The 21495-nt window shown below is 42.6% G+C and overlaps 1 protein-coding gene across 1 annotated transcript in view; it reads left to right on the top strand.

The window, feature by feature from the left end:
- Window positions 1-16071, top strand: part of USP1 (ubiquitin specific peptidase 1) — a 219495-nt gene extending 203424 nt beyond the window's left edge. Inside the window, exon 8 of the mRNA XM_069642031.1 lies at window positions 14674-16071. Coding sequence (XP_069498132.1) covers window positions 14674-15406 — 733 coding nt within the window. The 3' untranslated portion in view covers window positions 15407-16071. The remainder of the gene's footprint in view (window positions 1-14673) is intronic.
- The last annotated feature ends 5424 nt before the right edge of the window (window positions 16072-21495 follow it).

Below are 21495 nucleotides of genomic sequence, written 5' to 3'. Positions count from 1 at the left end.
TTTGACTGGTTTAGACGAGTCAATAGCCCTAGACAGGGCAGTGTTTAGTGCCAGCCTAATTGGCTGGCTAAATAATTCTGTATTTGATTGTAGAGCTGGCTTAAAACATCCCGTGAATGTTTGGTTAGATCTACGGGAGACCGTAACTGCCTCGGTTTTGGTGCAATTTTAAAGCCTGTTCCGGTCATACTAGCCAAGTCTTGTCCTGCCCTGTTTGTTTATGGCTTCTGGACGTCCTCAACTGGCAGCCCGTCCTCCCACTGGCCCGCCAAACCAGATTGCTTGCCATCGTTATGTCGGAAGTGTTTGAGAAGTGTTATTGCAATCTTGTCAAATTAACAACTTGTTGGTGTCCCTTGGGGATACGAAGCTGCTGTTGTCCATAGGTTTGTCAGACGACATTATCCGGTCCTGGGTTACCTCCACAGTTTATATTGTGGGACTGTTTTCCTGCCCTTTGAGCTGTATGCATCAATGTTCTTCATCAATGTTCTATCTTCATGCAGCTGTCTTTGCTGCAGTTTCACTCCTGGCTCCCACTTTTTTTTTTAATTTGTTTTTGGTTAAAAAAACCTTTACAAAATTGCATCGTATTTATCACATATTAAACACATCTTACATATACAAAATCGTAAAACACATTTAAAACAAATATAAAATGTACAGCTTTTGTCATTTCATATTATTGTCCATTTGCAAGACTTATATTCATACAATAAATTTGAAACGCATTCTAATTAGTATATACTTTACGAAAGTTTTTAAAGTTAAATCGTACAACTGTTGATTTTGTCTTGGGTTTCAAATCTTGTGAGTTCCGTTTCTATGATTATTTTAAAATTACCCAAGGCTAAAATTAATGGGTATTATGCGCCGTTCATGAGTCTTTCCCATAGAAATGCGGTACAGTCAGTAAACTCGATATTAACAAATTTAGCCAGATAAAAAGTGCGTAGACCTTTAAAGTAACCATACTCGAATACTAAGTGTTTTAAAGTTTCATAGGGTTCTTTACATACCGGAAATCTACATTGCGTTGTTTGCATATACATTGCTTTTCCTGCCCAATGCTGACACCGTTCTTTTGTATGGAATTGATTTAATTTAAAATGTGTACAATCTCATAATAATCGGACAAGAAAATAGATTAACACAGAGATTTGCATGGAATTCGTTTCCGCGCAAACCTAGCACATTTGGTGTATGTAGAATAACACTTCATTTGGTCAATTGTTTGAATCCAATCCTCCTCAAATAGTTTTTTCTTAACAAAGGCAGGACGTAAGTACAAATCCTCTGAATTTACTTGAAGTCTGTCTAGTATCACATTCATTCGCGTTTCAAAGCTCTTAATCGTGGCTACTGAGTTAGTTTCCATCGCGTGTTGTAAGCCTTGGTATAGACAATTACTAGGCAGATTTAATATCTTCGCATAATTTGATAATAGACGCCATACCACTCTGCATGATGGAGAAATCAAGCTTAGCTCGTGCCTAATCATGCAATTTGGGATAGACATTGCAATATTTAAAACATCTTTAAGTATACGTCCTTGCATAATAGCTAAGTACTCACATAAGTCAAAAGGACACATGTCAAGAATATAAATCAAAACCGCTTGAACCTTCATGGTTAAAAAGTCACGCATAGGACTTAAGGAAAATTGGCAGTATCTTGTAAAGATGATCTTCATTTGGCTCTTTAATGGGTGTACTTTATTGTTCAATCTTTCCTTCCAGATGTTAATTGAAGAGTTACTGCTTAGTTGATAGCCAAGATAACCGATTTCAGACTGTATTTGTATTGCAAGATTGCCCATTTTCCACCTAAATGATTTTAATTTCCTGCCATCATGTAGTATAAGGATATTTGTTTTGTTGACATTTGGTACAAGATTTAAATCCAAGGCATATTTCTCAAAAGCAAATAATTTCGCTTGAAGGCCAGATGGAGTAGTGTCCATTATAAGCAGGTCATCGGCAAATGCCAACCAATGTAATCTTATTGCGCCTAGTCTAATGGGATACATCCCCAGGTCCTTCCAAATCCGATCTAGATTGCAGAAGTAAAGATTAAAAAGCATAACTGCAAGATTACAGCCTTGTTTTAAACAGATCTGAGTTCTAATGGCCTCCGTGATTGCACCATCACTGGATAATTTTACTTTATATGCAGTGTTGGAATGCAGCATTATTAACAAGTATATTTCTGATGGAATTCCTAGTTGTATTAGTTTAGTCCATAGTATGTTCCTTATAACACAATCAAAGGCACAAGATAGATCAATGCTTGCTATGTAGATCGGATATGCTCCTTTCTTTTTTGTACTAGAAATGATATGGGACATCAATGTAGCGTTCAGCGTAGTGCCCATTGACTTCCTAAATCCTATCTGAGATTTTGCCAAAATATCATTAGTGGCGATACACTTTTCCAAGTCGTACAGAAGAAGGCTTGCAAAAATCTTCGCACATGTATTAATAAGCAATATAGGTCTATAGTTTTGTGGTTCAAGAGCATTGCCTCTTATATATTGGTACGATTATAGACATACCCCATTGCTCTGGTATGTTACCGATTTTAAAAATCACATCGAATTTAATTTTCAATATCGCTGCCCATAAAATTGCGTCGGCTTTATACATGCACGAAGGTATGCCATCAGGGCCGGGGGCATTTAAGATAGTTTATTAATTGAAATGGTCCGAAACAGTCATTATATGTGCAAAGTATCCCATTTCGTAAGGTAATTTAGTACAGGGGCATCAAATTTAAATCGCGATGGCATAGCGAATTTCTGTTATGTATGCGTCCCATATATGAGCCGGAATAATATTCACATTAGTAGCAACCTTAGAGCAAGTGGGGTTACGCATAATCGACCAAATATACCTGGAGTCATGTCTACATAATTTGCGCACAATTTCACAATTAACGTTATACGAATTGAATTTTTTCTGAATTCTTGTTTCATTTTTAAAATTCAATATAATGCAATTTTTTTCATATTTGATCTGAGCATAGTTATGCACAAGTTTCTTAACAGTGCGCACATGTTTTTTTCCCTTTTAGGAACTGTATAGCATGGTCAAACTTATTAATATGAAGTAAACCCTTCGAAGTTGATTTACCTTCAACAGTTTGTATAGCATTGCTAATTATTCCGACTGTTTCATCCTTTTTGTCGAACAAAGACACCGAGATCCCAACATAGTGATATTCTAATGAACTCAGTACTGACTTTCTCTGCTATTCGATTGCATAATGCCAAGTTCCATCTCACAGAAAGTTTAGGTCGATGAATTTCATATAGTGGCAACAAATGATTTATTCTATTGCAAGCATGTGTATACATTAGATTTAGTTGAATGGGAGCATGATCACTTAGGTTAATTGGATGGATCAGCACCAGGAAACTAAGTGTATCGGCTCATTCGAAATTGCAAAATAATCTATCTTGGAAGTGTGAATGACACGACTCCATGTGTGGTTGGGACCGTCTACCTGATAGTTCACAAACAATATCTCCCATGTATCAAAGTGGGCAATCCATTTCGTACCCCTGTTCCTAGCTTCCAACTTCCCCAAGTTAACATTGCAGTTCACCGTATTATTCAAACAACATAAGGAGTTAAAATCACCAGCTATAATCATCTTGGGTGAAGCTGCCAGATCATGAATATGTTCAAAACAAAGATCTAAGTCGTCAAACATAACGTCTAAGGATACTTTCAAAGGATTCCAGTAGAGTGATAACAAGTATAGAGAATCCTGGGGATCGCTGCCCAAATCTATTTCTATTGCCACCACCTGGGATGAAAGATGAATCTCAGATAATTTGCATTTAAACCTATTGTTTATAGCAATAGCAATTCCTCCCATTGGGCGCCCCAGAGTACCCCTATTCGCATTGCTATAAATCGTACAATATTCATCTAGAATCTAATCAAAGGTACACATTGTCTCCTGTAAGAAGATCATTGGAGAAGGAAGAAAGCCAACTTTGAAGAGCATGGTAGCCACATGAGTTCCATGATATTATGTTTAAACTTGATTGCTTTTTTTGCTAGGCTGAGGATGAAAGATTTTTAAAAGAGATGGAACGCATTAACAGTTCAAGCCATGCTAAATTTTGATTGCCGGCAGTCATGGCAATGATCTGAGATATGCAGGTTTGTTCTATGGCCATTCCAGATGAGTCAGAAGGGATCACTGTTGGTATTGGAATAGGTTTATGAAGGAACTCGTGAGCATCAGATTCACAATTGAAAGTGTGCAGGCTGTAACCCATGTTCTTCAATTCAGTTCTAGAACTCCAAATCAATTTCAACACCATAGAATTGCCTACATAGCCCAGCATTCTATAGTTATTCTCTAGTGGCAAAGCAATTTGTTCGAAGTCTGTGGTAGTTAACATACGCAATGGTGGTATCTTCGCTAATATCTCTAAAAGGTGAGTTCTATTGATACGTTTACACCTCAAGACTTCGGACTCACCTTCCAGTCCTATATTAAGCTCTTCCCTCGGTGGTGTATCCTGTTTAAACCTTTGTTCGCCAGAAGATAGGTTACCAGCTGCCAAGCTTAAGTTAGGGATTGCTACTTCCGATGAGGCTAAAGGTACTGGGGCAAGATTCTGATTGTTATAAACGGTGGTCTGGTTGAAGATGTGATCGCCAGCACGTGTCCCTAGTTGGCCTTCATTCATTACGCTTGGCTCTGGATATTTCAATTCTGATAAATTAAATTCTCTTGCTAGTGCTTTTGAAGACAGAGCACTACTTTCGACTGCGGAATTTAAGATTTGGATCATACCAGTAAGTGATAATGTATCTGATGGCTTAACTTGGGTTTGCTCATTACTCCCAAGGCCAGATAGTTTAGGTGCTGGCAATGTAGATCCGAACTTCTGGTTTAAATCAACAGCATTGCTTCGCTCATCACTCCTCACTTGAGTTTGTGCATTGCTCAACGGGCCAAGTGATTTTGATAATGGCATTATTAGTCATGACTTAGCTTAGTAGCAATAGTTCGCTCATCACTCCTCGATTCCTGATCTATCCTATGTACTGGGGGAGTAGGTGCTATATCTAATTTTGTGGCCAGACTAAGGTCTGTATGCTTTCCTGGACCACAAATAAGCACGTAATTGTTCCCAGTAAGAGGATGGATTGGTTTTATAGTAACTAAGTCAGGACAGCATACATCCGCGTATGATGGAGCAGTTGTAAGTCCCGAAGGTTTAGGAATCGAGGAAGCAGTTATGGAGCTTTTCTCCTTCAATTTCTTGCCAAATAGTTATAATCCCTGCCTTAGTAGTAGATTTTAGGCCCTTTGATGGGAAGTAGTGCCCCAAGTCATTTTGAGTTTTTATAGATTCATCATTAGATGTCATGGAATCCCCATCCCTGATCCCAATTCCGGGTAACATTTTCTTAGATTTATTTTTGATAGCCGTTTCAGATAGTCCCAGATTGGTCAATTTGGTGACCCCATCTGTCTTTTTTGTTAAATCTTTGGCATTATTATTTATTTTTTGTGATTTTCGGGGATAATAGATGTACTAGTAGTGCACGACTTTCTTCCAAAAGCTGATCTAAATCTATGTCATCTTCTTGGTGGGGAGGTATTTCATGCTTAATTCCTGAATCGATCTTTTCACCTTCAGTACTTAACCGATCTTGGGATTTTAACAGTAGTTTCTCTTTTCTTTGTTTCTCAGCTCGTTTTTTAGCTTTCAAATGCATTTTTTTAATACATCTTGAGTTAAACAAAGATTTATCACTTTTTGCCTTATTCTCCTCATCTGCCGTCTGCTCTTTGATAATTTTTAAGAGTTCAGACGGACTATCAGGAGATACAGACGAGATGTTAGGCTGAGGGGAAGAAGGCTTTGTGTCAAATGTAGTTTTTAACATTCTGATATCCTGCTTCATGGATACGATATCAGTACCTAAGTTTCCCAAGATATTAGTCAAATCTATAGGTAGTAGTCGTGGTTGGTCCTCCTTAATTCCACGAGGTACCAAGTCCTCATTTGGAAAGTGGCACTGAGTTTGTTTATGTTCTAATGTCGGTGTTTCTGAGATACCAGGAGGTTTGTGGGAACTAGCGGCACAGGGGCAGCACAACGGGACAAATGCCTCTTTGGCTAACATAAAGCCTTCGAGATGATTGAGTTTCACAAGTATCTCATTAGATGTGGACTTCATTTCACGCAGTTCTAGATGTGTGAGATCATGGCCTTTGTCTAAGAGGTCAAGAATTCTTACAATCACCGGAAAAGAGTAAGGGCTGGCTGGTGAAGAGATATGCAGCAAATCATTACCCTTCTGTGCATTTGTGTCATGTCCAGAAAAAGGTTGCTGGTTATAATCTATCAAGAGGTTTTCAAATTGCTGAGCAGATATTTGTTGTAGAGTTGGTAGGGTAGGACTAATGATATGGTCTTACAGTAGTTTTTGTCTATTAATGGGGTTAATGCTCCTATAGATGCCTTAATACGTTTGTTCAATTCAAAAAATGGAGCTAGATCATTGCTGAAGGTACCAATGGGACGATTATCTTCCACATAAGAGCTCTCCATAGCCTCATTTATACTACTTGAAGCTAGAGTCCTGTCATACAAAACATTTTCTCCTTCTGCTAAGTTATATACACAATTTTGCTTTGAGGGAGTATTGCATTTACAAGAGACCTTAGTTCCCGCAAGTTTTGCTTCCGTGGGTAGCTCAGCATAACTCTGATTGTCATGATTATAAGATGTTAGTGGCCCATTAGATATTATATCTACATCGCTCGGATGGCAAAGGTCACCAATTGATGCTGCTAATGGGTATTCAGTGTTGCCACTGCATACCAAAGCATCAACATTGAGAATTTGAGCTTCAGTCAAGTCCTTTAAGCGGCCACTACGAAGACCTGCTGCCATTACTCAGTCCTATTTTTTTAGCAATACCTTTGCAACACTGTTTTAGAAAAAAATAGGATCTAGGGCCCACTTACCCACCACCCTAACAGCCAAACGGCCAGTCCACTTGTAATGCCACTTGCGATGCACGGTCGCAGTGTATTTCAGTGTTGCCACTGCATACCAAAGCATCAACATTGAGAATTTGAGCTTCAGTCAAGTCCTTTAAGCGGCCACTACGAAGACCTGCTGCCATTACTCAGTCCTATTTTTTTAGCAATACCTTTGCAACACTGTTTTAGAAAAAAATAGGATCTAGGGCCCACTTACCCACCACCCTAACAGCCAAACGGCCAGTCCACTTGTAATGCCACTTGCGATGCACGGTCGCAGTGTATTTCAGTTCTTTTCCTCTTCCTGTTGGGGCGTGGCTACAGGCAAGGTGAGGCTGCTAGGGGTGGTGGGAGGAGCACAGCGGTGGGAGTGGACACTGAAACAGACAAAGTTCGAGCATGAGTGCCTCGAGTAAGTAAGTACGGTAAAACCTTACATGCAGTTGCTAGAATAACCTGTTTAGACCATTCAAAGAAAAATAATTACTTCAGTCCCAAGTCACGGCAAGTCCGCGTTGCGAATGCGGATGCTTCCTCTTGCAGACTAGTGGCTTTCCACAAGATGAAAGAACGTGATCGTAAACACAACGCAAAAGCACTCCAGCCAAACGGCCAGTCCACTTGTAATGCCAATTGCGATGCGCGCGCGATGCGCGGTCGCAGTGTATTTCAGTTATTTTCCTCTTCATGTTGGGGCTTGGCTACAGGCAAGGTCCAGCTGCTAGGGGTGGTGGGAGGTGGTGGGAGGAGCACAGCGGTGGGAGTGGACATTCAGTCCCAAGTCACGGCAAGTCTGCGTTGCGGATGCTTCCTCTTGCAGACTAGTGGCTTTCCACAAGATGAAAGAACATGATCGTAAACACAACGCAGAAGCACTCCAGCCAAATGGCCAGTCCACTTGTAATGCCACTTGCGATGCGCAAGTTCCCACTCCAAGCTAGGCAGATTGTTGTTTTGGGAGGCTGGGGCCATTTGGCAAAAGTTAGTCTCTCTAACCGGCTTCAGCAACTCGACCTGCAATGGAAGGCTTTTACTCGCCAGGTGGTTTAGAAGTTCCTGAGTTGCCTTTTTTTTTTTTTTTTTTTTTTTTAGCAACTGCCACTGTGAATCGTTAACCTCGGGAGTCCATGGTGAATGGTTTCTGCAGGCCCCCTCCAACTGCATTTGACTATTGCCTGAATCAAGCTGTTTTTCGTCTTTCTTCCGGGGGTTCCTGGATCTCGCACCTAGCCTTGGGAATCTTCCGGGGGGGGGGGGTGTTCTGGTACCCCTTAGGTAGGTTGTTACCGCCACACCACCTCCGTGATAGAACGCAAATTGACATGACTTTCTGTGACTATGCCCGTAGGCTTAGTCCTGTTTATTTCTATGGAGAATCTTTGAACTCATCCAAAAATCTGTCTTGGAAGGTATTTATCGGGGCATTTTCCCCTGGGCTTTCCTTGGAGTTTTAGGGCAAATAACTGGATTCTTGGCATGTACCCTTGATTTCTAATGTATTTTCTAAAGTTCTTTGTTTACATTATAGAGTACACAAAACCCTTGGGCATCAAGGCGCTGTTTCATACAATGTTACATGCTCAATGTTCTTGGGTTGACAAGCTCTACATGGAGCTAAACCGCTCCATTAGTGCTCTGTGAAGAGCCAGGCTTTCAGAAGCTTGTGGAAAGCTCAATATGATTGCTCGGCTCTCAAGGCAAGGGGTAGTGTGTTCCAAAGTTTGACTGCCCTGAGCAGGAAGCTTGAGCTACCTGCTTTGGCCCAGTTTAAATTTAGGCATAGTGAGACATTGAGCGTAGGTAGACCTGGTAGGTCTCGACTGGGATTTAGTGTCTTTCTGTATCAGAGGCATCTGTGTGTGGTAGACAGTGTTTTGAAAGAAAGCCATTCTCGTATTGGTAGCCAGTTAGCATTTCTTTCTTCTGAGATGTTCTTATCTGTGAATATTGAGGGCTGCACAGAGAGCCTTGGGCTGTAGGATTTGCATCTTTTGGATATTAGGCATTGAGGTGCCTGTAAAGAGTGCATTGCAATAATCCAGTCTTGAGCCAATCGCGGCTCGGGCAATGGTAAGCCCACTTTCCTGGTAGAGGAATGGTCTTCAGGCGTTAAGTTTGGTGTTGTCGACGGCCGAGGAGGCAATGGCATTAACTTGGCGAGGGATGGAGCAGCAATGCACATTGTGCCGCAGGAAGAAACTTATTACAGCATTATCCTCAATACCACGTAAAACACCACTGGAGGCACCCTTCCTGTAGTTTGTCGTAGATCTGCACTCTCCATTTTGCGCGTGCTTACGGTGCCTCTACACCCCTCTTTCGCCCGAATCATCCACCCACCCAAAGTGCATGCATTCCTCACCTGCCAGTTGCCTGCAATTACCGTCTATGGAACTGTCTTGCTAATGTGTTTCACTTATGATGGTTTAGAACATTCTTTTTCTAGTAGTGCAATGCGGCCCTATGGGTTTGGCTTTATCAGCCTAATCCTATCCTAACCTAAATTTTGCTGGCTCTCTGGGCTGGAGTTCTAAAGTATGAACACCTTTAATCTCCCTCCAGGTGATGTATTAAAGTATGGTGTGCATCTTTCATTTGTTACTATATACAAGAGTTTTACGATTTCTCTGTTTGTTGGCATAGTGGGTCCTGATCATGACTGTTTTTATTGTCTCGGGTACCCTTTTCTTCCCTTATGCCTAACACCAAGTAGTGGGCAACACATGTAGTTTAGGCGTGGGCTGGGCAATGCTGGCTATTACTGTTTTTATTCAATAAATTCTGCTCAGTGAAAGTACGTACTTAATTTGTTGTGATTTTTATAATAGTGTATGTTTTTCAGTATACAGTGTAGTGCATTCCTTCGGGGTAAATGTGGGGGATCAACTTCACTCCCTCCCTTGAGTTGAGCCCAACTGATTTGCTACATCTACAAATAGTTTGATATTTTCTTTGATTGTAACACTTTTCCACCTTGGGTAAAACGGCTTCACATCCCTCACCGGAGGGGTGTGGAAATCTCCTAATCAAAAGGTCGTTAAAAACTGGTAAACACTCAAACATTGTGTAGTGGCACATTTAGGGCAATGGACCCCTCTGATCAGATCACCTGATATCGCTATGAGGAACATGTTGTGCTGCATCGTTCATTCCTACAACTGATGCTAAGTGACAACGTTCTAGAACTTTGCTCCCACATCACCTCCTACCCCAATGGTTGACTTGTAGCATTGCAGTGGTGCCACCCTGCCCTTTAGCCGAGGGAGAAAGTACCTGATTACATAAGAATTTGCCTTCAGTTATAGAATGTTCATATGGTGAGGTGAGCTCTGCCTCTGATAAAATGCTGTAGTCTGAGTTGTCTTCCAGAGTCGCTTGGTAACCCTACTGAGGAGTTGGTAGTGCTCTACGCCATGTAGAAGTACCTTCAGGGGGCTCCTCCAAGAAAGCTTTGAACATTCCCACCAAAGGAAACCCTGCATCAGTTGGAAGGGGATAGAAAAAGATTAGGACTGCCATCCCATCTCCGCTGTACCAAGTGGTTATATTTTTTGCCGCTTTCTGAGCCTGGCAAAAAGATTACTGTATACATGATGCCAGAACCTCCAACAGCCTCTGATACCGGTATGCCGAGGTGATCTGCCAGCACAGGAAATGAGTGGCACTACCCAACACCCTTGCTAACAGATTCCCATCTAACACCTTTTAAAATGACTGGTTCTGAGCCAGGGAGAGCACCAACTTCAGGAGATTGATTGTGAACTCCAAGTCTAAGGAAGTGCAGTAATAATGCCCGTAGGGTCGTAGGCTCATCCTCTGGGGGGCAAGTAATCGTCCGTATAAGGGTAGGCTAACCTTTGATCTCTGGGTGCTCACACACATTCATTGTCTTGAACTGTCTTGCCAGGCTCAATTTGATTATTTATTGAAAAGGTTGATCCATGATCGCAGATATTTCTGGCGTGCTCTGTAAATGGGTGCATGTAAGCAGGTCTCAAAATGTTCACTCACAGCTAGCTATTGGTGAGTAACAATAGCGTACTGTGTGCATGTGAGGGAACATAGTGGCAGTGTCTCTTTGGGCTTGGCTGGTAGCTTGCAACTTGAAATGTTGACAAGGCAAGTATATGTTGTATCTAGCTTTGCCTGCACCTGTTGCACATGAGTGGAATGCTGTGCTTGAGTGACGTAGAATGTAGAGCAGAGAATGTTGTCTTATGAGTGTTCCAGGGATGTCAGTTGGAAGTATGTGATCCCTGAGAGAGGTGGTTTGTGGATGTTACCTGTCCCTATTATATACCTGACTCAGTGTACTGGACCTGATGTACTTAGAAGTTGACAGTTCATCTAGATAGTCATTACTGGCCAGGGACCCAACTTCACATTGGCGACGAGGATGCTGGCTGTGCTGGGGGGACAGCACCATGGAGGGGACATCCACCACCCCCAAAGGATGAGATCCTCTCTCAGATAGGAGCGCTGCGAGGTGTGCAGTGGGGAGGCGCTGCGAGGTGTGCAGTGGGGAGGCGCTGCAAAGGCGGTGGGCCGCTGAGGCATATAGATTAAAAAAAAATATGCCACGCGGTCCATTCATTTAAAGGCGCTGCAAAGTAATGTGGAGGTTTGGCGGTTCAACCAGTGAATATTGAGTGCCAGGGCCAGGAGTCGTTGGATTTTGGGCTTGGGAGTCCATTGCTGAGCATTGGAGTGGCTGCGAGCCTATTAAAGAGTGTTGAAAAGGCCTGGGCCTATTGATTTGACAATGAGAAACATTGCATTTGTCTGTACTGCTGCGCCAGTGTCCTATTATTTTTGAACAATTTTAAGGGCACAGCAGTGTATGGGGCAGAGCGGTGCGGGCAGTAACAAGTGTACCTTTTTGTCAGTGAAGAGGATTCTGTAGGCTGCTTTGTGGAGGTGCTCATAGGATTTGGGGCAGGCTCGGAGCCGGAGCTGCGTGGGAGCGAGTTGGTGTTCTGCGGAAGGTCCGCTGCTGTCGGAGTCCGTTGGAACTGTGGGCTCCGTTTCCCTCCATGGTGCTCCCTGCAATGGTGACTTAGGAGGGAATGCATGGGGTGCTGGCAATGGCCCCGGAGTAGTGAGGTTGTCACTGCAAGAAGCAGTTGTTTGTTTGGAACGTTGGAGGAGGGAAAAGAACCCTACAATGTCCTGAGATGTGGCAAAGTGGGGTCAGGAAGGTTTCCATGGTTCTTTACTCGTATTGGCAGCAGTGACCGGGTGACGCACTGTGTGATTTGTGCTGTATTTGCGAAGGGAGAGCGCAAAGTTATGTGGAGAGAAGAGCAGCACACGAGGAATAATTCATAATTTTTCTTTGAAGAATTATTCAATTTTTTGGTAGTCCCTTCAGCCGTCAGTATGGAGATCTCTTTTCAGAGTATGATTGTGGCGCCGCCTCTGCGCTACAATGGAAAGAAAGTGCGGCATGTGCAGTGGGCTGGGTTTTGCCAGAATTGTTCTCATGGGTTTTCAGCCGGAAGGAGAAGTGGGACGAGTTCCCCCAAAGGTACTGTTTTGAGCTGGCACTGACTGGAGGAGCAGCAATTAATGGAGTTGGGTTGGCTGGTGGAAATTTGGGTTAATTTTATTTTATTTTTTCATGGCAATGTTCATTTCAAAGGGAAAAGTAATTAGCATAATGGGTTTTAGTTTCTGCAAGTGCAGCGGTGATATTTTGTTTATATAATATAGTTTTCTGGTTACATTGATAGTGATGTGATGAATGTTGAGTGAAGTGAGTGGTGAATGGAGTTGTAGAAGAGTGCTGCAGTGAGTTTGATAGTGTTGTAGATGAGTGCTGCAGTGAGGTTGATTGTGAGGTGCACAGTTTGTGGCAGGATGGCTGGGTGGGTCCTGAGGCACGCAGTATGTTTCTGGATGGCCATGTGGGTCCTGAATGTGGTTAATATGGTGTGCAGCAAGCTTGGTAGTGAGGTGCAATGTGTAACAGGATGGCTGGGTGGGTCCTGTGTGGGTGCAGTTTTGGCAGGATGGCCGGGTTTGTCCTGTATTGAGTGAGTTGAGTGATGTCAACATTGAGTGTATGTGTTGAGTGAGGGGAGTGAGTATAGAATGGTGTGGAGTTGTGTGGTGTTTTGAGAAATGATCGTTCTCTCCACAGATGGACTTAGTATTGTATTGATCTCAAATTTGAGGGATTATCATAACATGTTGTGAAGATGTGTATTAACCTTTTGGATTTCAGGTGGGACTTTTATGGACAACATGTTGATGAAATGTTAAATGTGTCGCAATGTACAGATGAGGCATAAGTCAACGAGGTACAAGATTTTGTAATGTGATTAGAGAAATGTTTTGTTGCAGATGTATGATGGTTGATTGCTCTCTGTTGTTGCTGGTGTTAAAGGGGAAGATGTTTTATATCTAGCTTTGTCTGCACCTGTTGCACATGAGTGGAATGCTGTGCTTGAGTGACGTAGAATGTAGAGCAGAGAATGTCTTATGAGTGTTCCAGGGATGTCAGTTGGAAGTTTGTGATTATTGGGAGAGGAGGCCGGTGGATGTCATCTGTCCCTATTATTTACCTGACTCCATGTACCGGACCTAATGTACTTGAAACTTAGAAAAGAAGTTGACAGTTCATCTAGAGATGTCGTTCATTATTGGCCAGGGACCCAACAACAATATGCTTGCTTAAGATCCACTGTGCGGAGCCAGTCACCCTCCCAGAATTCCAGTCTGTGCTGAACTTTGCCTGAATGTTTCTAGTGGGAGAACAAAAGCACTACCTACTGGTCCATCTGGTTCTTTTTGGGAACTAAATATATTGGGGTGGGAGTGGAGGGAAGTAGAAACCCAGACCAGTCTCTGGGACCCGATCCACAGAGCTCATCTGAATGAGATTCCAGACTGCCAGTAGAAGGGCCAGATTTATAAATGATGGTTGAGGTGTAGATGGAAGGGGAAAGTCTGAAACCACAGAATCCATGGATTTGCAAAATGGTGACTCGTGTGGATGTGCACGGCCAGTCTGCCTTCTATCAGCGTCTAGTGAACCTGGATGCTAATCTCATTGCTTCTTTTTCTCTGTGGCAGAGTGGAGGAGGGAGGCGAGTAAATCTTCCCCATACTCGCCCAGCCCTTCTCCACCCCTGACATTCCCCAACCTTTGCACGCAGGCCTGGGTGACTTGTGGCTGTGTGCTTGGTAACCTTTTTGGTGCTGTGCCAGTCTTTCCTGATAGCTGCGGAAGCCACTGAAAGCCCTTGAGATTGTTATCTTGAGTGACTTTGCGTGAATGATTTGGCTGTCGGCTAAGTAAAGACTGCAACCGACTTCGCTTTTGGAGAGTAAATTGAAAATGACATTGGTGCGAAATGGATGGCCTGGAATACACTTCTGAGCATCCGGAATGTATTAGTAACGGGTTGCATCCTTATTGCAGTTAATGCACTTTATTCTATATTAAATGTAGTAAATATGATTGATGCCTCTTACTCTTTCTATGTGGATTACACTGTATAACACTGTATGATAGACTTGTCCTCCTAGGTGTATATTTGTGTGCATTGTGTACATTTTGTGCATATTAACTGAGCATTTCTTAATTGGAAAAATTAGACTTTTGTTGTCAACATTTATTGGTAATGCAATTTTCTTTTTGTCAAGGTTTGACGGCTATGGTGGACTCTCCAAGATCAACACACCTCTATTGACGCCACTCAAACTGTCACTTGAAGAGTGGTGCACAAAGCCAACTAGTGACATATATGGACTATTTGCAGTGGTCATGCACAGTGGCATTACAATCAGCAGTGGTCACTACACAGCATATGTTAAAATCACAGATCTTAACAGTTTCGAATTGGATACCAGAAATGTCCTTGTTGACGAGATGCACGAAATGATAAAGTCAGAACCATTAAACGAGCAATCAAGATCTGAAGAGTATGATGATGGTGAAATTTCATTCAAAGCTGGTGCAAATGTACCATTGCCAAATAAAATGTTGGGCAAGAAAAATACAGATACTGTTGGACTCCTTGGAGGACAGAAACATAAATCGGACAGTGAAACACTTGCCAGCAAGTCATCAAATTCTGAAAAAGTAATAAGTACATTTGCTGAAAACAAAGTGTCTGATTTGGCCAAGGCTGGTGACATCTCGGAGTCTAGCAAAGAAACAGAACTTTGCAATCAGAATATTATCACCAATAACGCATTAGAAATGAAAACATTGCAAGCAATTCAAGGTTTGAAGGAGTATGAGGGAAAGTGGTTACTATTTGACGACTCTGAAGTGAGAATCACAGAAGAAAGGGACTTTTTGACTACTCTTTCTCCTACTACGACATCTACATCCACTCCTTACCTGTTGTTTTACAAGAAACTTGTAGAATGAGAGCAAATTTGATGCTATCTGTAAATATAAGTGCTTGCAATTTCTAATGTAGACTTCGAGAGAACACAGTATCATGGAATACTCCTGAAATGTGTTTATAGGCAGTGTGAAAATGTCTTCTATACCTAACAAAATAATGAAAATTAATTGCCCTTTCCATTCTTTCTTACACGCCATTACTTATGCCTCACATACTGAAAACCACTTTTATATCATAGGTCAAACATGTTCATATTTATGACCTGCTTAATGTACTAGCTTTTTCAAACTAAGCTTTTCTATTCTGCAGTTCTGAAGTCATTCTGCAGATTGTTTGGTGTCAAACTACAATATTTCGCCTGAAGCCAACCCTTGTATTATGCCCTTTTAGAATGGAATAGTGCAAAAAACCCTACGAAAATGTTTTTATACTAGATCATTTTGTTCTTTCTATTGTAGCATTCAGGGACTTTTGTAGCGGTTATTGCAGCTAGGCTGTGACATGTATATTTTTCTATTTCCTGACAAATGTAAATGGTTTTGAATCAATATATTGAGGAAATATGTAGATGGTGGCAAATGATAGTTATGGTCATAAACCACGTATTCCCTAACTATGTTGAGAACGTGTGTCTATCTCTTTGTGTTCCTGGCTTCAAAATTAAATCCTATCTTGTATATTTGTACATGGTTTACATGCTTGGCTTTGTAGGTTAAAAGGAGCACCTGAGCGAGTACTTGTATAGTGAAACAATGCAAATGTAGTAATCGCTATGCAATTTACATTCAAATTTGTTTCCAACACATTGGTGTTGCATTATGGTCACTCGGTAGCTCTCCCAAATATTGGGGTTGTGCAAGGTAAGAAATTGTAGATGTGAACCTTTAAATGTGCCTTCATAAGTTGGTGGCTGGGGCAGATGGATCTTGGGAAACTTAATTTGACATTTTGTTCTCACTCATAGGATCTTCAGTTGTATTCCTAAAGGACGTATCCATAAAACTGGTGTTGAGGCCTCAGTTTCTAATTGAATACCATTTTGACTAACAATTTGTCTGCAGTGATGCCTTCTGTGTCGCAATGTGGGAAGCTGTTCCTCCATCCTGGTTGGGGGTGGACGGGGTGGCTGGATTCAGCTGAAGACTGCAAGGGAAGGCTACAGATAGCAGATTTGATGTAGCATTGGTGCACCCATAGCATTAAGGTCTAGACGAGAGCCAGGTGACCAAGCTGACAAGCCAAGGTTGTCTGTCCCTGTGGGGGCCCAACAGCAGGAGAGAAGCAGAACACAAGTGGGGAGAATCGTATCTTAACTGGGTACAGGAAGGTATGGGGAGCAAGTTGGTGCCGTGAGCTTCAGTCCTGTGTAGTGGCGAAGCAGAAGAAAATGGAGTTCCTGCCTGATTTCATTGACATTTAAGCCCAGTTTGGCCTGGTGACTTGGTGGTGGAGCGTGATAAAGCCAATGAGTGTTGGGATTTTAAGGCTGAACAAAAACTCTTGTGTAGTGTTGGGTCACTGTTGGTAGCAGCCCCCGACTGTTGGTAGAGAACAAGAGGTTTGTTTCCCCAACAGGACACTGGTTAGACTGGGGAATACCTTGCTTAATTGTAATTTTCCCTTAATACTGGCCTTTGCTGCTGAGTGGCCTATTACTGCAGCAATAGGGGCGGCATATTCCACCTGTACAGGAGTCTAGGCGCATGTGCATGAAGGCCAATGCATTGGCACACAAACTGTTCCAGTCACCAATCCAAGATTGGTAAATATGCCAGCGTATCAGTGTTTTTGTCAGCAACACCAAGACATACAAGTTCAGTCCATGGGCAGACATTCTGAGGGTGATACAAAGCCACCCGAAGACAAATAAGCCTGTAAGAGTCGGAGCCATGACTTATTTGGCAGTACCTTCGGCGGCATTAAGAATCTCTGTAAAAAACGGTGTTGAGGAGGGGATGGAAGGGTAAATTCTCTGCAATATAGGGTTCTCCTGGGTGCATTCTAAGAGTCTCTAACAGTTGCAGAGCCTCGAGGGGCAAGTCCTGGAATAGATTGTGGTGGAATAATATGGGCTTCCCCAAAGAGCTGAGAGGAAAGGACAGTCATTTGATGAAAATTCACTTATGATCTTGTATGGTTCTATTGCCTTATTGTGGAAAGTGTGCACACAAGGCGAATTGATCCTGTACAGTGGCTTATATTCATTTGAATTGGATCACAGAACACTTATTAAAATAAGATTTCTACTCTGGTCCTTTAGTTATTTTAAAGTGATTACTTTTTTATAATTAATCACAGAAATAAAAAAATACATATGGATTCTGGTTTTCATTTCTCTGATTAAAATGGTAAGAAATATAATAAAACACATCTTGTTTTTAAATCCGTAGTGCCATATCCTTTAATGCAGTGGCAGTTGGTATCCAATTTTTCTGTTTGTTGTATGAGTTCTTCATAGACAAAAAAGTTCAGTCACATTGACTGCTCCAACCTCACCGCTGACTTCCCACCCATCTTCCTGTGAAGCACCAAAGGTAGACCAAATTTAATGTTCTCAGACTGCATCCTTATTGAAATCTGTCTAAATGGAAAAATTGTCACCTGACCTATTCACTACTGCCTCCATATGACAACCATCAATAATGCACTGCAGATTAGTTGTATTCTCCCTCTACTAAAGAAGCCCACACTCCATTTAGAATGCTTAGTCCGATGTAAATCCACACCTTCTCTCTTTTAATTATTTTTAAACATTGAAAAACTGGCCAAGCGTGCCAGCAGTTGGTGGAAGGACTTAGGCAGTGCTAAGCCATGCCCAAGTGCTGGATGGAGTGTGTGCGCCCTGGAATAATTATCCGGCTCTCATGGATTACTTTGGGTCACGTAAGGTACCATTTAATTGTCTGTATCTTCTCCAATTGAAGCAGTCGGTGCCCCTAATTGTTAGAGCCACATTTTCTTTTTGCAACGAACATTTGCAAAGATTTAGAACTATGAGATAGTTAAAACCGAACTCATTTATGCTTCCTGGGCCCTCCCCATTACAATTAAACATTTTAATGTTTTAGGCTTCATAAAATATTTTTAATTAGTCTAGTTTGTACATTTGAGCTTGCTGGTCTCGGTTCCTCATGATTATCCTGTCAGGTACATCGCTTTGCACATTTGAACAATTTTGCTTTCTTGCACATACGCCGTCACAGCATTATTTTGCGCAATTGGACAATCCAGCCTATTTCCACAGTCCTGAATGAATGATAGGTGAATTAAGGAGTGGAATGTACTTTAAAGCACAAGCTGCTATCAGAATTTGCACATGGAGTACTGCAGTTATTTTCAATATTTAGTATTAATGCAAATACTGTGTGGCTCTGGGTGTGCTTAAATGGCTATTCCAGAGTTGTTTGGTTCTGAGGAAGAGAGACCGACTATGGCAGCCCCCTGAGCCAGTTGGGTATTTCCCCTTACATCCTTCACTCATATCACCCACTTTGACATTCTTTCATAGAAAATGTAGCAAAGGTGCAAAGTGTAAAGCAACGACTACCATCTCGAGCTTCTGGATCCGTTAGTCGCTCAAGCCATTGCACTGATAAGTGAACTCACTGATGCAAGATATTGAATGTTCGAGTGATATGAACCATAAAGATGGTCTGCCCACCAGAGACGATGGCCAAGGCAAAGCCTGGTCAGATTAAATGTACAGCCCCCTTATCAGTAACTGCTACTAAGAAAAGTCAGACATCAAATTTGCCATTTACCAAACTCCATGAATAAGTCAAGCGGGTTGATAAATCTTAACACTGAACCAGTGAGGATTCTCAAAGACCCTGACCAACAAGGGCGTGCAACTCAGCTATCCCAGCTGAGAGTCCTAACCTAGCCAGGATAAACAGATAAATGCTCATGTGTAAACTAGCTGAATTGGAAACCTCTAACTGTGGCAAGGTACTGGGCCAACAACTACAGTAGTATAGAAATAGGATCTATTGTTAAAGCTGTTGGATAGCGTTACCTAAAAGACATCACACACAATATTTTGTAAATAACTGTTGTATTTTTCAGCAAGAATGTGTAGTTTTTCCTAAGTTTGTCAAAGATTTAACGGTAGAAATTACTGACATCAAAAAAGATGTCCAGGAAACTTTGTACCTGGGTGCAATTCACCTGGCACTTGCAGACTAAACGTTACGTGGATCAATCCGAAATTGAGTCAATAAGTAGTAAAGTCCTTATCACTAGTGTCAGCCGCAAATTAGGAAGCAAATAAATGCTTGGGAGAAACTCCAGAAGCTCACCTGCATGTCGGTGTGAGAAAGGAATAGTAAATAGCCATGTGCCAATATCTAGTAATGGCTATCCTAGATTAGCAAGTTTTCCAACTAAAGTGGGCATGATATTCATTGTTTATATTCCAAGATTACAATTAAATTTGTGAAGTGCTGAAATTATTTTGGTAACTTGATATTTTGCCAATCTGGAAAAGAATCTTCGATCCAGAGTGGCTTAGCGTTATAAGAAAATGTGATATTTGTTTCCCAGAAAAATTGATGCGCCGGGCTACTTTACTCGAATGTTGTATGCATTGATATCCCACCCTTCCTGGGGAAGGGGAATTGGGGTTGATCAAGTGGGAGCCTGAGCATTTGGTTCAGTACAAATGTGAATGCACAAATAGTAGACCTGAACACTGAACCTTCAGGGCATACAATTAGAACTACCTAGGAGTAGCTCTTTACTAGTGTGTAACATCTATAATTTACCGTATAGGGTAAAGGCTATTTCTCCAGCATTGGATCTTTCATGGATTCACATGCTTAGAATATTCCCCGTCATCTCATCAGGCTGGGAATCCTCGGTAAGTTATATATAGACATTTTCCATAGGAAAAATTCAGACACTTTCGTGTCCTATCTACATCGTTTTGGGCCCCGCACGCCGGCGCCACTAGGACGTAGGGGTATATATAGCTCCGTCCCTGCGGCTCCCTCAGATTTCAACCGTCTTCCAAAGTGGTGGGATTACCTCGCGTATCTGCTATTTGGTTAGGTTCTTTCTACTTCTGCGACTGTTTGTTCTTCTCAAGAGAATGTCTGGAAAGGCGGTTTTGTCCGTGTGCTACGTGCGGCCTTAAGGTGTACGAAGGGGATGGTCATATGGACTGCATTTACTGCCTTCATCCTCACCACACGGCGGACACTTGTGAAATCTGTCAGGGTTTCTCCCAAAAAACCCTCAAAGATCGAAAAAGACGCTTGGTCGATTGGCTCAATGATGGAGCGGGTGCGTACCTGGCATCGGAGGTGGGCTCCACGGCCTCAAAAAGTAAGTCGGAACCCCTGACGAAGAAGGCACGTGCTGCTGAAAAACGAACCTCGGCAACGACCCTCGGAGAAACATTCGAAGGCCTCCTCCTCTTCACACAAGACGCTGTCTTCTTCCTACTCATCTAAAAAGGAGAGAAAAGAACCATCTAAATCCTCCTCAGGAGACCGTCATGAGTCTACCTTGAGTCGAGAGGCCGCGGCCAGCAAGTCGGCCCCAAAAGCGGTGGGAACACCAAGCCCTGCGCCACTGGCTTTGCCGACAACCCGCTCGTCGACGCCTGTGTCATCGGTGGCTCTTCCCATATGTCAGACTGCGGCGGTAGGAAACATATCGTCGACGGTGGTCCTGTCGATGGGATGGCAACCGGAGGTTTTCGATCCCATCCCCCCAGAGGCGACTTTCTCCATCTCGTCGGCTGACGAGGAACGCGCCCGACTGATCCGGGACTGCAGCCCACCAGTTCGATGTCGCTCTTGGGTGTGGGTTCCATCCCTACAACCTCGTCATTACTGAACCCCCCCCCCAGGCGGTTCTGTCCTTGGAGGTGCTAAATACGCTACAGAAGCTATTACAGCGTTGAACACACAAATACCCCAGCCTAGGGCCCCGACACGGATACAGTCTACGCCATTCGTCGACGCGCTGGACCCGGCTCCTTGCTCGGCGACCAGGATTAAGGCCGCTCCCCACGCGCCGGAAGATTGCCCTATCCTGCAAGAAGGAGAACTACAGGAGTCTGACCGTGAAGGATCAAGTTCAGACATCTCACTATCCCCCTCAA

Source organism: Ambystoma mexicanum, chromosome 1q, assembly GCF_040938575.1.
Source record: "Ambystoma mexicanum isolate Mex_15411 chromosome 1q, UKY_AmexF1_1, whole genome shotgun sequence".
Classification (NCBI taxonomy): domain Eukaryota; kingdom Metazoa; phylum Chordata; class Amphibia; order Caudata; family Ambystomatidae; genus Ambystoma; species Ambystoma mexicanum.
This window is presented reverse-complemented; position numbering and strand designations above follow the sequence as displayed.